Source organism: Pristiophorus japonicus, chromosome 16 (genome assembly GCF_044704955.1).
Source record: "Pristiophorus japonicus isolate sPriJap1 chromosome 16, sPriJap1.hap1, whole genome shotgun sequence".
NCBI lineage: Eukaryota > Metazoa > Chordata > Chondrichthyes > Pristiophoridae > Pristiophorus > Pristiophorus japonicus.
The window spans coordinates 14,862,469-14,878,671 of record NC_091992.1 but is presented as its reverse complement, the minus strand read 5'-3'; the positions used below and the strand labels follow the sequence as shown (position 1 = coordinate 14,878,671).

General features: G+C 45.8%; 1 protein-coding gene across 4 annotated transcripts in view; it reads left to right on the top strand.

Annotated features, from left to right (window-relative positions):
• Nucleotides 1–16,203, top strand: part of mettl16 (methyltransferase 16, N6-methyladenosine) — a 142,014-nt gene that overhangs the window by 81,052 nt on the left and 44,759 nt on the right. For all 4 annotated transcript variants that reach the window (XM_070857023.1, XM_070857021.1, XM_070857024.1 and 1 more), the window contains 2 exons: nucleotides 9,936–10,051; nucleotides 14,227–14,369. In XM_070857023.1, coding sequence (XP_070713124.1) covers nucleotides 9,936–10,051; nucleotides 14,227–14,369 — 259 coding nt within the window. The remainder of the gene's footprint in view (nucleotides 1–9,935; nucleotides 10,052–14,226; nucleotides 14,370–16,203) is intronic.

Here is a 16,203-nt window from a genome sequence, read left to right as displayed (position 1 = left end):
CAACTGGGCTTGTATTCACTGGAGTTCAGAAGAATGAGAGGGGACCTCATAGAAACGTTTAAAATTCTGACGGGGTTAGACAGGTTAGATGCAGGAAGAATGTTCCCAATGTTGGGGAAGTCTAGAACCAGGGGACACAGTCTAAGGATAAGGGGGAAGCCATTTAGGACCGAGATGAGGAGGAATTTCTTCACCCAGAGAGTGGTGAACCTGTGGAATTCTCTACCACAGAAAGTTGTTGAGGCCAATTCACTAAATATATTCAAAAAGGAGTTAGATGAAGTCCTTACTACTAGGGGAATCAAGGGGTATGGTGAGAAAGCAGGAATGGGGTACTGAAGTTGCATGTTCAGCCATGAACTCATTGAATGGCGGTGCAGGCTAGAAGGGCCGAATGGCCTACTCCTGCACCTATTTTCTATGTTTCTATGAATCTGTAATGTCCTTTCTCAATGGCACAAAACCTACACGAGGCACATTCTATGGACAAGGTCACTCTATGACCTGAACCTTTATTCACAGGACCAAGAACTGATGACCCTGCGTGGGACCTCCCTTTATATATCTGGATGACCAGGTAAGGAGTGTCTCCCACAAGTTCACCCCCTGTGGTCAAGGTATAAGTATATACAGTATTGCAGTGATGTTACATAGAGGTTACATACATGACAGAGTCAGCTTTGCCATCAAGAATGAGCTGGTCGACCGCCTCAAAGACTCCCCCTGTGGGGTCAACGAACGCCTCATGATTCTCTGTATCACCCTATCTCGGAACCAATGTGCCACAGTCATCAGTGCGTACAACCCCACACTCGATGCAATGGATGAGGCTAAAGAGGGTTTTTATTCCAACCTCGAGACATCCTTGTCCCGCGTCCCCACGGGCGACAAATTGATCCTCCTGGATGATTTTAATGCCAGGGTTGGCAAAGACACAGCCCTCTGGGGAGACGTGATTGGCAGAGAGAGGGTAGGGAAAGCCAGCTCCAGCAGTACCCTACTCCTGACAAAATGTCCAGAACATGAACTCATCACCAACACCCTGTTCTGCCAGAGGGACAAATACAAGGCATCGTGGCAACACCCTCGCTCCAAACAATGGCACCTGCTTGACTATGTCATCGTCCGAGCCAGGGATCGTGTGCGCATCACCCACACCATGACAGGAGCTGACGACTGCTGGACGGATCACCGCCTAATCCAATCCATCATCAACATTAACATTGCCCCAAAGCAGAGGGGACAGCAGAAGCAGCTCTGCAAAAAAGTTAATGTCGGGGCACTTAGAGACCCATCTAAGAGAGTCCTATACAGTCAGCGCCTCACAGCCAATCTGGCATGCCTTGATGGCCCTGAGATGCTGAATCCTCATAGCACTTGGTCTGCCCTCCAGGCCTCTATAAGCAGTGCCTGTGAAGAGACACTTGGTCACTCAACCAGAAAACATCAGGATTGGTTTGATGAAAATGATCAGGAGACCAAAGAAATAATAAATCGCAAGCGCAAAGCATTTCTGAGCCTCAAGCAACAGCCCAACTTGGGAGCTGCAAAACAACATTGCAGACAGCTCAAGACTCTAGTCCAATAAAAAACTCGGGACCTAAAGGACAGGTGGTGGATGAACAAAGCACAACAACTGGTCGACAGCCACGATATGTGAGGATTCTTCACTGCAGTCAAGGCCACCTGCAGTCCAAACTCCCAAGGCCTCACCCCACTCCTGGCCAAGAACGGGGAAACACTCATCAAGGACACCGAGGCTGTCAGGGCCCGATGGAAGGAGCACTTCGAAGATCTCCTCAATCGAGACTCTGCCTTTGATTCGAGTATTCTCCATTCCATCCTGCAGCATGCGACCCGCCACCAACTCAGTGAAACGCCAACGTTGCACGAGGTAGGCAAAGCCATAAAACAGCTTAAGAATAACAAGGTTACGGGTGCGGATGGAACCCCTGCTGAGGCGCTAAAATATGGCGGAGAAGCGCTGTTGGCGCAGATACATGACCTCATCGCACTCATCTGGAGAGAGGAAAGCATGCCGGGGGATCTCAGAGATGCAGTGATTATGACCATTTTTAAAAAGGGGGACAAGTCTGACTGCGGCAACTATAGGGAAATCTCCCTGCTTTCAGCCACTGGGAAAGCTGTCGCTCGAGTTCTCCTCAATCGTCTTCTCCCTGTGGCCGAGGAGCTCCTCCTGGAATCACAATGCGGATTTCGTCCCCTAAGGAGCACAACAGACGTGATCTTTGCAGCGCGCCAGTTGCAGGAAAAATGCAGGGAGCAGCGCTAGCCCTTATTATACATGGCCTTTTTCGATCATACAAAGGCCTTTGACACTGTCAACTGTGAGGGTCTATGGAGCGTCGTCTTACGTTTCGGATGCCCCCAAAAGTTTGCCAACATCCTTCGCCTGCTTCACGATGACATGCAGGCCGTGATCCTTACCAACGGATCCATTACAGACCCAATCCACGTCTAGCCTGGGGTTAAACAGGACTGCGTTATCGCTCCAACCCTTTTCTCAATCTTCCTCGCCGCCATGCTCCACCTCACAATCAACAAGCTCCCCGCTGGAGTGGAACTAAACTACAGATCCAGTGGGAAGCTGTTTAACCTACGCCACCCCAACCTCTGTCGTTGAGCTGCAATATGCGGACGACGCCTGTGCACATTCAGAGGCTGAACTCCAGGATATAGTCATTGTATTCACTGAGGCATATGAAAGCATGGGTCTTACGCTTAACATCTGTAACCTCCAGTCATCAAGATCCACGGCGCGGCCCTGGACAACGTGGACAATTTCCCATATCTCGGGAGCCTTTTCTCGATAAAGGCAGACATTGGTGCGGAGATTCAGCACAGTCTCCAGTGCGCCAGCGCAGCCTTCGGCCGCCTGAGGAAAAGAGTGTTTGAAGACCAGGCCCTCAAATCGACCACCAAACTCATGGTCTACAGGGCTGTAGTAATACCTGTCCTCCTGTATGGATCTGAGACATGGACAATGTATAGAAGGCACCTCAATCGCTGGAGATATATCACCAACGATGTCTCCGCAAGGTCCTGCAAATCCTCTGGGAGAACATGCGCACCAACATCAGTGTCCTCGACCAGGCTAACATCCCCAGTATTGAAGTACTGACCACACTCGATCAGCTTCGCTGGGCAGGCCACATAGTACGCATGCCAGATACGAGACTCCCTAAGCAAATGCTTTATGCCGAGCTCCTTCATGGTAAACGAGCCAAAGGAGGACAGCGGAAACGTTATAAGGGCACCCTCAAAGCCTTCCTGGTAAAGTGCGACATCACCACTGACACCTGGGAGACCCTGGCCCTAGACCGCCCAAGGTGGAGAAAGTCCATCCAGGAGGGCGTTGAGTTCTTCGAGTCTTGACGCAAAGAGCATGAAGAGGCCAAGCGCAGGCAGCGGAAGGGAGCGCGCGGCAAACCAGCCCGACCGACCCCCTCTCCCGACGAATGTCTGTTCTACCTGCAACGGGGTCTGTGGCTCTCGTATCGGACTGTTCAGCCATCAAGGAACTCACTTTGGGAGTGGAAGCAATTCCGAGGGACTGCCTATGATGATGAATATATTCCGGTTGAATTTGACTGCATATGAGGTACGATTTCAACTAAGTAATATTAATTCGCACCATTTTTGATGATGGCATGTTGATGTTTTAAACACTTGATTTAGAAAATGAATTTACTATTTTGAGCAGATGACCCTCTTTTTTTAGTTGTCTGTTCATTCATCTTCCACCTCCTCCCTCCGCAGATTTTTGTCTCGAATCTTGCATGCAGCCATTACAATAGTACAGCACAGAAGGAGGCCATTCAGCCCATCGAGTCTGAGCTGGCTCTTTCGAAGAGCAATCCAGTCAGTCCCGCTCTTTCTCCAAAAAGGTCCACCAACTTTTAAATTTTAAAATTCTCATCCTGGTGTTCAAATCTTTCCATGGCTCCCCCGCTCCATTTCTCTAACCTCCAACAGCCCTACAAGATCTTAGGAAGATGACAAACTTTGGCCAAAGAGGTAGATTTTAAGGAGCGTCTTTAAAGGAGGAGACACGGAGAGGTTTAAGGAGGGAATTCCAGAGCTCAAAATTCTAGAGCTTAAAATTCCAGCCCAGGCAGCTGAAGGCATGGCCGCCAATGGTGGAACAGTTAAAATCGGGGATCCGGAACTGGAACATGTCATTCCTGGGGAGACCTCCTCCAGCCCATCTCTCACACTCAAGACAGAATACAATAGAAAGCTCACTTACAGATGATATGTGTCTCACCGCTAGCCTTCAACCCTCTAGTCTATCACCATGCCTCTCAACTTTCCTCCTCCTGTTCCAAATTCCTGGTTTCCAAATTCTCATCCTTGTTTACAAATGCCTCCATGGCCTCGCCCCTCCTATCAGCCCCAAGCAGGAACATCATGGTTGATGGGCGCCTTATGTCATGGAATGGGAACCCATCAGTGAGACATTAAGTGGCCGGGGTTTCAGGCCATCGAAAATAAAGGAAAGCTGACTCATCAGAGCCACACATCGAGGGACAGCCAGATGACAAAGGAACAAGCCACATACTTGAGGAAAGGAGCATTTTTGCAAGTATGAGAGGGACAGTTTTGGCTGCCATCACTGTCTCTCTCCCCCCTCTTCTACGCCTGCTTGCAACGCACAAGGACTGAGCACTCCATCTGGGACGGAGAGAGAAAACACCAGAGAGCCTTGCTATTTCGACTGAGAAGCTGACCTTGAGACTGGACTTGAAGACCCAGAAGATACGCCTCATCGGGAGAAGCAGCGAGTAAGCCAGAGGGGTAATTGGTGCGTATTTATCCCGGCCCATGCATCTCTAAGACCACCGCATAGTGTGAAAGGGTGTCGTGTCCCATCCAAGTCTTGGGGGTTTTAGTGGGGAGATTTTTGCAAGGATCATAAGCATATGCACATTCTGTTGCACAGATCCAGTGATGCAATTTTGAATCTGAGCAGGGGTGTTTTAGACATGGATACTTCCCATTAGGGGCCTGTTTAGACAGGCCAGTTTGTCTGTTGTACTGTGGTTGTTTGTATTACACTACTCGGGTGTGTTTTTACTGGGTGCAGGTGTGTTTTAACTTGAATAAAAGCATTGTGACGGTGGAGACCGAAAAGATCTGTCTATGACTGTATATTAGTGTTCACGACTATAATTCCAGTGTCTAGAACTATTGTAAGAGGGGTGATTTGAAACCACCAGGGGCAAAACTACTTACAACAGCAAGGAGGAAGAGTGAGAAAGAGCAGTTAATTTGGGGGATGTGAATTTCAAAATTGCAGATAAAATTGTTAAAATCTTAAAATGTCATGAAATTATACGGTAAAAAGATCGCCCTCCAGCCATAAGCGAGTCGGAAGGCACATGTTACATAGCAAACAGTATGTCCCTCTCTTTTGCGAAAAATAGATTGCCACTCATTGATTTCACTCTCATTGAGTTCATATGCTTTTTTGATTTCATAATTGAACCCAAAGTTTTCTGATTTTCTATTTTTTCATTTTTGACTCACTTGCAGCTGACATCATTTTTTTTTGAAAAGCTAAGATCCAAAAATCAAAAGATCTAACTATATAGCATAAGAAATCAAATGGTACCTGGTGTGTTTTGGATTTTTGCATTTTAAATGAGATTATCCAGATACATTGGTTACAAATATGAACTCCCCTTCTTTCTCCACTCCCACATTCTTTGCAAGAAGATGCAGCTCTTGCAATGCTGACATTTTACACTATTTGCTTAGCAATTGACGTATCTTCGAAACATGCTCAAATACGGCCTTTTACTCCAGTTCTAAGATCGTCACATATTAATGTCTGGAATTGTCTCACACTATTACTCATTCTCAGTCTGTATTCGTACATAATGACTTTTGCATAAAATTTTAATTACTGAGAGACTTTGGCGTGGTGCAATAGACTTGCATTGATTAACTGAATATAATCAATTTTTTTTTTTAATTGACAAAATTTAGTCAAGTAATCATCCTGATATCCAGCCAACAATAATGGGCATTTGTACAGTACTGGAGATGTACATGATAAAGTTATTCAGATATGCAAAAAACTGCTCAAAGAAATGCTGATGTTTTACACTATTTGGTCAGCAATTGATGTATTGACTGAAAAAAGAAATAGAATGAGTAAGAGCTACAGCTCATTTTGTGTGATGACGACACAGTCTGCAGGATGCTGACAGCACATTTAATTACAATGTGGTACTATTTATGATTGATTAATGTATGCAAATATTCATTTAATTATTTTCTGTAACTGCTGGACTATTCACCAAGGAAAAAATGAGTTGGTTAACACAGCCATGATGTGCAGTGTGCTGGACATGAAAAAGGTGGACAGCTGTAAGATTTTCTGATAGCTAAGATGTCAGTGAATCAGAAAATGTCTTTCAGTCTGACATCTATGCCATGCTGTACAAGTATCTTGGCTGGTGTCATGAGCTCCAGCCACAACTGAATTCGGGTACTTGCTGTTGAAGTTCCAAGGTTAGCTCCAGGATAGAAAAGAGGCATATTAACAACTTGAATTTATATAGTGCTTTCGACGTAGCAGAATGTTAACTGGTGAGGGGAGGACCCAAAGTGCAATATGGAATGAGTTGGGAAAGTTAACCTATTATTATAAGGAGATACCGATGTAGCAAGGGTTTAGGGCGAGAATTCCAGATATATCCGCCGCTGATAGGGAGTAGGGAAGGGGACATGTACAGTAGACCATAGTCAGAAAAGCACAATTGTATGCAGGGAACCTAGGGCTGAAGGAGGTTGCTGAGGTAGGGTGTCGCAGGAGCACCATTTAAAACATAGAAAGCTCCCGGTTGGAGTACCTGCCACATGAGTCCACAATGTCACTTGTCTTCTGCCTGGGAGATTTGAAATGAAAGATTCCTTGTCAGTTACTCAACAACTTTATTTTTTCAAGGAAACAGAGGCAATAATTGCTTTAGATTCAAAGTACATCCCTGTAGTCACCAAAGATGGTTTAAAAAAAATCAAAAATAATTATTGCTAACATATTTACATACTTGTAGAGCTGTATTTTTTAAATACAAGTAGTGCTTTCAGCAAAATTTTCAGTTGAGCATTGTTTTGTGAAAATGTGAAGATGCACACAATGGGCCCAAGTTTCGGCCTCAGTGCTCCTGATTTTTTGGAGCAACTGGTGTATAACGGAGTATCTTAGAAATTCAAATTCTCGGCATTTAGTTTGCTCCAGTTCTAGTCAGTTAGAACAGTTTCACTTTGGAACAGAATTTTCTTTTCAAAAGGGGGCGTGTCCGGCCACTTACGCCTGTTTTCAAAGTTTCGGCAGTGAAAACTTACTCCAAACTAACTTAGAATGGAGTAAGTGAAGATTTTTGTTCGCTCGAAAAAACCTTGTCGACACGTTAGAAAATCAGGCGTAGGTTACAAATCAGGCGTAGGTTACAAATCAGGTGTAGGGAACGGGAGGGGGGGCGGGGGGTTTAAAGGGAAGCTTACAAACATTAAACACTTCAGTTTTACAAATAAAGAGCCATCATCAATAATAAATGATAAAAACATCAATAAATCAACCAATAAATCAATCAAGAAAAATTAATAAGAAATAATTTTTTTAAATCAATAAATAAAACATTTTCTACTTACCGACTGCAGCACCGGGAGCCCTCCAACAGCGTGCTGGGATGCCCCCCCCCCCTCCCCCCCAGCAGTGTGTCTCTGTCAGTGTCTCTATCTCTCTGTCTGTCTGTCTGTGTGTGTCTCTCACTCTCTGTCTGTCTGTTTCTGACAGGGAGGGGGAGGAGGGGGGGGCAGGGGGAAGGGGGGAGAAGGAGAAGGGGGAAGGGGGAAAGGAGAAGGAGGGGGGTGAGGAGGAGAAGGGGGGGGAAAAGGAGAAGGCGCGGGGGGGTGGGGGGCAGAAAGGAGAAGGGGGTGGGAGGCTGAACGGGCCGGGCCCAAGACTTCAGGTAGGTGGCGTTGGGTCGGGTCGGGGGGAGCGCGGGTCGAGTCGGGGGGGTGGTGGGAGGGAGGTCAGTTCGGTTCGGGTCAGAGGGAGGGAGGAAGGGAGAGGGAGGTCAAGTAGGGTGGGGGGGGGGCGGAGGAGAGCGCGGGTCGGGCGCGGGAGTAGAGTCGGGTCGGGAGGAAGCAGGAGCTGGGCGTGGGAGGCAGCCTTATTCACGCAGCCCCAGGGAGGCCATTCGGCCAGGGCTAGGGGCTGCGTGCTTCGGGCCGCGCTGAGCTGCAAACGACCTGCAGGGAGCCGGCGAATCTAAGTTTTTTTTTAGGCGCACTTTGTAGCGCGAAAAACGGGCGTCCAGGTCGGGGCTGCGCCGTTCTAGGCGCGGCCCGAAACTTGGGCCCAATGGACCCAAGTTTCCCCAGGAGTTGCTCCTTTATTTTTTGGAGCAACTTGATTTTTCGGGACTATCATTTTAGTTGCAATTCTGGCCATTTAATTTGCGCCAGTGTAAGTAAGTGAGTTAGTTAGATTTTTTTTTTCCGTTCAGCTTTTTTTTCAAAAGGGGGTGATCCCAGCCACTTACCCCGTTTTATACATTTGGCCAGCAAATAGTTGCTCCAAACTAACTTAGGCCAGCGTATGTTGCCACTTCTGTCCACACAGAAAAACCTTACAAACTACATTTAAAGCACCACCAAGCACCAAACAAAGCACAAAAAGTAATAAGCAAATTAATTAACAAATAAAATTGATGGAACCCTGCCCCTGTAGCAGCAAGACCAAAGTAATAAGCAATCAATCAATAACAAATTTAAAAAATAGAAGTCCTGCCTCCGGGAACGCAGCGGGCTGCCGATGAGTGAGCCCATTCGGCCAGGGCTAGGGACAGCGTGCTTCGGGCCCCTCCCACACAGCCTGCAGCGTGTACTCACAGATTCGGCCTGCCAGGAGCTACCGCACATGCGCGCAGACTCTAGCGCGCATGTGCAGAGGTCCCGGCACTGTTTCCAGCACCGGGACCTGGCTCCGCCCCCAATCCATTGGGCCACGCTGCGTCACGACCGAAGAGAGGCTGGGGAGCGGCCAGAATACCAACGTCTTTCTTCGGCTCACCTTGGAGGCGGACAAAAACAGTGCACCTCGGATGAGGGCACCAGAAAAACAGGTTAGGGAAACTCTAGCCCAATAAGTTCAATTACTGTCAAAATGAGTCAGGGTATGAATTTTTAAAAATTAAACATTATTAGCATTTTGTGTTTGAACACAATACCTTGTGGAATAAACAGGAACAATGTACAGCTGGCAAAGTAAATGTTGCAACTACTGCTTTAAAATTAACATTGTCTAATCAAAAGATTTTTGTTGTTTTGATTAATCAGCCCCGAAACTATAAGAGTGTAATTCACTAAGACCCCCACAGTATTGCATTTCGACCATAGATGCTTTTGGGCTTTTACTACTAATTAGTTTTTTGAATACGGGGCATTGCAAGGATGTGGGTTTGTGCCAAAATCGATGAACTATCTAAATCAGATCAGATTTAATTTTAATGAATTTCTTCGTAACATTGGAAGAATATTCCCATATTTTACAATTCATTTTCAAATGTCGAATTGCTGAGTAAACTTTTGTGATGTACCAATGTGTTCACCTCCCACAACAATAAAACATGCATTTTCAATTAGGTACTTTAAATGTCTGTTAGAGCAGGAGCGAGCATTTCCTGCATGCATTTTTCATTACAGAAATGTTGATTAAGTATTTATTTTATGTTGCCTCATGAGCTTTTCCTCCTTGCCAATTCTGGAGAAGGAAGATAGACATATTTTTACACAGGAAAGTCTTGTAAATAAAGCAAAAAGAAAGGAGGGGTGGGGGAGAAAGCCTTCGAAGAGCCTCTGCAACTTGCACTCCTGACTCACTGTCTGTCTCTTTCTAGTGGTGAAGGTACCTCAGAAGACACTGTTGATGGATGCTCTGAAAGAGGAATCGGAGATTGTTTATGATTTCTGTATGTGTAACCCACCATTCTTTGCAAATCAATTGGAAGCCAAGGTAAATCCTCCATAAATCGCGAACATAAAATATGTTCTTAATGTGCATTGTCTCTTTTCTTCCTCTTTTACATTCAATATTCCACACTATAGAGACTATACAACATCCCCACTGAATGTTTATTGACTCCCCCCCCCCCCCCCCCCACCAACCCATGATCGAACAATTGCCATGATCTTTTATAAACGTTGTTCAGATATTCTGTTGTCACCCACCTCAAGCAAATCATTCTCCAGTCTTGTACATGAGCCTCTTGCATTCATTCAGTTGTTTCCTGCTTGATAAGTTAATTGACCATCAGCCTTTTTTAAATCTTACACCACTTAGTGCCCAGCTTAGCTGAGAGCTGACTAACAGCCACATTCCCTTTTTTTAAAAAAAATGCATGTCCCGAGCCTGAATAAACAGCAGCCCTTGGTTGCATCTGTGAACATATCTTAGACTGGACTGATTTGAGGAGGGTAGTCTAGCTGCTGCAGGACGAAGTATAGGGTTAATGGGGTAGTGGGAAGAGCTTTGGATAGTGATTAAGTAGGGGTAAATGGCAGCCAAGTTACAAAACTTGTCTTAAATATGGTTAATGGGTAACTTAATCCATGCTAGTTTTACACAGCTTCTTGGTATGTTATCATCATCATCATCATAGGCAGTCCCTCAGAATCGAGGAAGACTTGCTTCCACTCCTGAAGTGAGTTCTTTGGTGGCCGAACAGTCCAATACGAGAGCCACAGACTCGGTCACAGGTGGGACAGATAGTCGTTGAGGGAAGGGGTGGGTGGGACTGGTAAATCGCACGCTCTTTCCGCTGCCTGCGCTTGATTTCTGCATGCACTCGGTGTTGAGACTCGAGGTGCTCAGCGCCCTCTCGGATGCTCTTTCTCCACTTGGGGCGGTCTTGGGCCAGGGACTCCCAGGTGTAAGTGGGGATGTTGCCCTTTATCGGGGAGGCTTTGAGGTGTCCTTGTCGCGTTTCTGCTAACCACCTTTGGTTCGTTTGCCGTGAAGGAGTTCCGAGTAGAGCATTTGCTTTGGGAGTCTCGTGTCTGGCATGCGGACTATGTGGCCTGCTCAGCGGAGCTGATCGAGTGTGGTCAGTGCTTCAATGTTGGGGATGTTAGCCTGAATGAGGATGCTGACGTCGGTGCGCCTGTCCTCCCATGGGATTTGTCGGATCTTGCAGAGACCTTGTTGGTGATATTTCTCCAGCAACTTGAGGTGTCTGCTGTACATGGTCCTTGTCCCTGATCCATACAGGAGGGCAGGTATTACTACGGCCTTGTAGACCATGAGCTTGGTGGCAGTTTTGACGACCTGGTCTTCAAACACTCTTTTCCTTAGGTGGCTGAAGGCTGCACTGGCGCACTGGAGGCGGTTTTGGATCTCGTCGTCGATACCTGTTCTTGTTGATAGGAGGCTCCCGAGATTTGAGAAGTGGTCCACGTTGTCCAGGGCCGCGCCGTGGCTCTTGATGACTGGGGCGCAGTGCTGTGCGGTGAGGACAGGCTGGTGGAGGACCTTTGTCTTACGGATGTTTAGTGTAAGGTGCATGCTTTCATACGCCTCAGTAAATACGTCGACTGTGTCCTGGAGTTCAGCCTCTATGTATGTGCGCAGACGCAGGCGGCGTCCGTGTACTGCAGCTTGACGACAGAGGTTGGGGTGGTCTTGGATCTGGCCTGGAGATAGCGCAGGTTGAACAGGTTGCCACTGGTTCTATAGTTTAGTTCCACTCCAGCAGGGAGCTTGTTGACTGTGAGGTGGAGCATGGCGGCAAGAAAGATTGAGAAGAGGGTTGGGGCTATCAGGCTGAGGAGTAGTTCATCTGCTTGTCTACCTGCCTTTTTGTTTGCTTGGGGAATGGTCAATAAGGGGAAATCCTAATGAGGGGAAAGTGAGTAAAGAAACATGCACATGTTCGTTGATAAAATTGATGCGTGTGTTTATATTAGAGCTGTATAAAAGACCAAAGAAATGCGTATAGAGAATATTCGTACAACATTCTTCCAGAATCATTATGTGAAAAAGTAGTGAGAGGAAGTGCAAATTCGAAAAGATAAAAGGGGCACTGGAACTGAAGAAAAATAATAAATGAAAATTTTCCAGCAATATTCATGAGAAAGGATAAGACTTGCTATTCAATTTTGCTAGTATCCTAATATCTGAGATGATTTTGAAGTCTGTCTGGCAAATGTATTTGATATGTTAAAGAGACTTGAGACTAACAAATCCCAACATCAACTGGCATATATACCCTAGAATTGTGAAAGAGATTAAGGAATAAGTTTGTGGAGCACTGCATAACCATGAAGAAATCACTGAGCACTGCAAACAAGTTAAACATATTGGCTGGGAGCTTCCTCGGAACTATTCACTGTTAAGAAAGCTATTCCTTGTCAATATTGGAAAGGCTTTGAGGGGGTCAGAAGGTTAGCCACTCATTGAAAAATACCCACCTTCTGCCCTGCTTTCGTAGCCATGGTGCTGATATGGCTGGTCTAGCATCTGGTCAGTAGTGAACTTCAGAATGTTAATGGTGGGGTACCTGACACTGGTGTGCTTTTGAAGGTCCTGGGGAAATTGTCTAGTTCAAGATGGTCATTACTTGGCACTTATATGGTGTCGGCTCAAATCTGGATGTTATCCAGGTACTGTTGTAGGCTGGCATAAGTTGATTTATTATCGGAAATGTGAATGGAGCGTGGAATTGTCATCTAACAGCCCCATTTCTGACCTTTTGATGGAGGGAAGTTCTTATGCTAGGGCCGAGGAGGCTTCCCTGAGGATCTCTTGCACTTAATTCCTGAGGTGGTGATGGCCAGCCTCCAACACCACAAGCCTCTTCCTTTGCACCGGGTATGATTCCAGCCATTAGAGGGTTTTCCTTTTTACTTCACTTTTGCTAGGGATCCTTGGTACCTTACTCAGTCAAATGCTTGATATCAAGGGCAGCTACTCTTGCCTCTCCTCCAGCATTCACTTCTTGCATCATGTCTGGATTAGGGCTGTGATGTCTGAAGCTGAATGGTTCTGGTGGAACCAAACTGAGAATCTGAGTAAGTTATTAGTGAGTAAATATTGCTTGATGGCCCTTCTGTCACTTTACTGATGATTGAGAGGCTGTTGGGTAATTGACCGTGTTAGAGTTACCCTGTTTTTTTGGATAGAGGACATAACTGAAGAATCTTCTACATTGTTAGGTAGATGGCAGTGTCATAACTGTACTGGAACAGCTTGGTTAGAGGAGCAACTAGCTCTGGCGCGTAGATATTCAGCACAACTCCCGAGATGTTGCCAGGGCCCACTGCCTTCGCTATGACCCAAGCAGTGATCCACTTCTTAATGTCATGAGGAGTGAACTGAATTGCCCAGACACTGGTATCTGTGATGGTCAGAACTTTGAGAGGAGGTTGAGTAGGACCATCCACTTAGTACTTTTGGCTGCAGACATTTGAAAACATTTCAGCCTTGTCTCTTGCACTCAATGTGCTGGGCTCCACTATCATTGAGGATGGGGATATTCCTGGAGCCTTCTCTTCTTCCTGTGAGTTGCATGGTTGTCCACACCATTCTCAACTGTATGTGGTATGGCTGCAGTGCTGCACTCTGATTCATTGGTTGCGGGATTGCTTAGCCTATACATATACACGGAATAAATTAGCCTGAAGATAATAAATACTTGGCATCATTTATGTGCGTATTGGTGTCATGACATCAATACTCCACGTATGCCCACTGACCAAAATTTTAAAGCCAGACGCATACACTTTTGCTTTACTGCCAGTTCACGGGTGACTTAACATTTTGATGTCCCCAACAAAATGTGCCGCAGAATGGTTACTAGCCCACTGCTATTAAGTTGTGTGTGATTTGCCTTGATTTGGTCATCAGCTGCAGGAGATTTACACTATGGGAGCCATCAGCTGAAGAGCAAAATCAAAGTGCCTTTAGAGTACTAGAAGGATGAGCTTCAATGGACCAAATAATATTTTCTCATTGTTGATTTTTCATGCTATTTGCTCAAATGCCCATTGTGTGTAAGATGATAATTAAGAGGTTACATTATCAAATTAATTTTCAACTCTAGCTGATGGTGATATAAAGCAAGAGGAAATTGAGTGTCATCTGAAGCAAACCTTCGACTGTATTTTGATTCTAATTGGAGTTTTTATTAACAGGGCGAAAACTCCAGGAATGCGAGTCGTCCACCTCCCAGTTCTGTAAACACTGGTGGAATTACTGAAATCATGGCTGAGGGTGGAGAGTTGGAATTTGTAAAAAGAATCATCCACGATAGTCTTCAGCTCAAAAAGAGACTGAGGTAAGCGATGTGGGAAAGTCATTTTTTCAGTTACCATTTTGTTGTGGAATGCAGACCCTGGGACATGACACATGAGCCCAAATATTGTAAGTTTTAAGCTGTTAGAACTTTGAGTAAATGCAAATTCTTCACTGCAACATCCATAACATCAGAATTTATGTCTTTGGTCCTATTGGACCTGAGTTTTGCTGACAATATAACTCCAGTTATGTGCATGAGAGTAATTTGATTGACTTGACCGAGGCATTGATGGTTTCTGTGAGTCACAACATCGCAGGACGTCGCAGCAAGAACTCCCATTCTACCTTGACACTGGCATTTCTGTGGGCTCAAAACAATGGATAGTCATCTCACCAGAATGTTGGTGGACTGCTGCACATAACAGCAGACCAAACACACATGTAACATGGAAATCTTTTAAAATATCCTTTGTAAAAAAAGAAATAAACAATTGATAGAGAACCGATCTATGGCCTCAATTTTCCCCAATCAAAAATGATGGCGCCACTTACCTGTATGCACGTTTCTTTCAACACTGTCAGCGCCGGGAAAAAAACACGATAGTTTCCGGTAAACGAAACTTGAATGTAGTGCCGGTGGTACCCAAGTCCACCGGCGGGGGTGGGGGGCGCGGCGGAGCTAACCGTGTGCGCCTAAAATGCACTGCACATGCGCTTAAAAAAAACCCACTCAGTGCGCATTACACATGCGCAGGAAGAAAAACTGCCGCCATTCAGCCTGGGATAGCAGCGGGTCGCGTGCGTGGAGGACCATCGGCCTGGGATAGTAGCGGACTGCGTGCTTGGAGGACCATCGGCCTGGGATAGTAGCGGACTGCGTGCTTGGAGGACCATCGGCCTGGGATAGTAGCGGACCGCGTGCGTGGAGGACCATCGGCCAGGTCGGCTGCATAGAAGACTTGGAAATGGCTGCCCTAGGTGCTTGCTGTGCTGGAGGATGCCTCATCTTGCTGTGGTTATTTTGCCTGCCGTTTTTTTTAGAAGGTGGTTACTCTTCATTCCTTGGAGTTTATTTTGCAATTATTATCCAGTTGGAGCTTCGATGGAAAAGGCGAGTGGGGAAGATTTGTGTCTGTTTTTATTTTGCTGGCAGTTTTCGACACCAAGGAGGAGCCTTAAAAGTAAGTTTTATTTGTTATATTAATTTTAAACTGCAGTTATTTGATTGAAAATGGCAGGGTGGCCCCTCGGCCAGGGATTGGGGCAGGCCAGCGCTGATTTCTTTAAGTGATAGGTATGGTTTTTTTAAAATGGTATTCAATGTGTCTGTGCCCGGTTTTAAAATAAAACGTTGGGGAAAGTGGCCTTAATGGCCAGAAACGGCACATAACCAGCTTTTTACAGTACACCAGTGCCAGAATTTATGATGCCATAAATTCAACCGCTTTTGGTGGGCGCCAGCGTCCAAACATGGGGTAAACTTTAAAAAGTCCTTCCACGCCAGAAAAATCGCTGGACGCCACAAAATCAGTGCCCAATCCCGGGGAAAATAGGGGCCTATGTCACTTCTTGCATGATGCTCCTGGCCTTTGCTCAGCACCTTTCCCTAAATGGCCTGACTGTGATTGCAAATCAGTGCCGTCCATTTTAAGAATTGTCTAACCAGGAGCATAATAAAACAATAATTCATGGCATTTTTTAGCACATACAATCTGAATAACCTTCACGTTGCAAAATTAGTGTTGCATTGTGCACTTCACCTCCGCTTTAGACATAATTTGCCCGTGGTTACTTCCATAACCTTTGCACCAACAATAACAAAACAACAACTTGCATTTATATAACACTGTTAACTTTGAGAAACATAGGGCCCA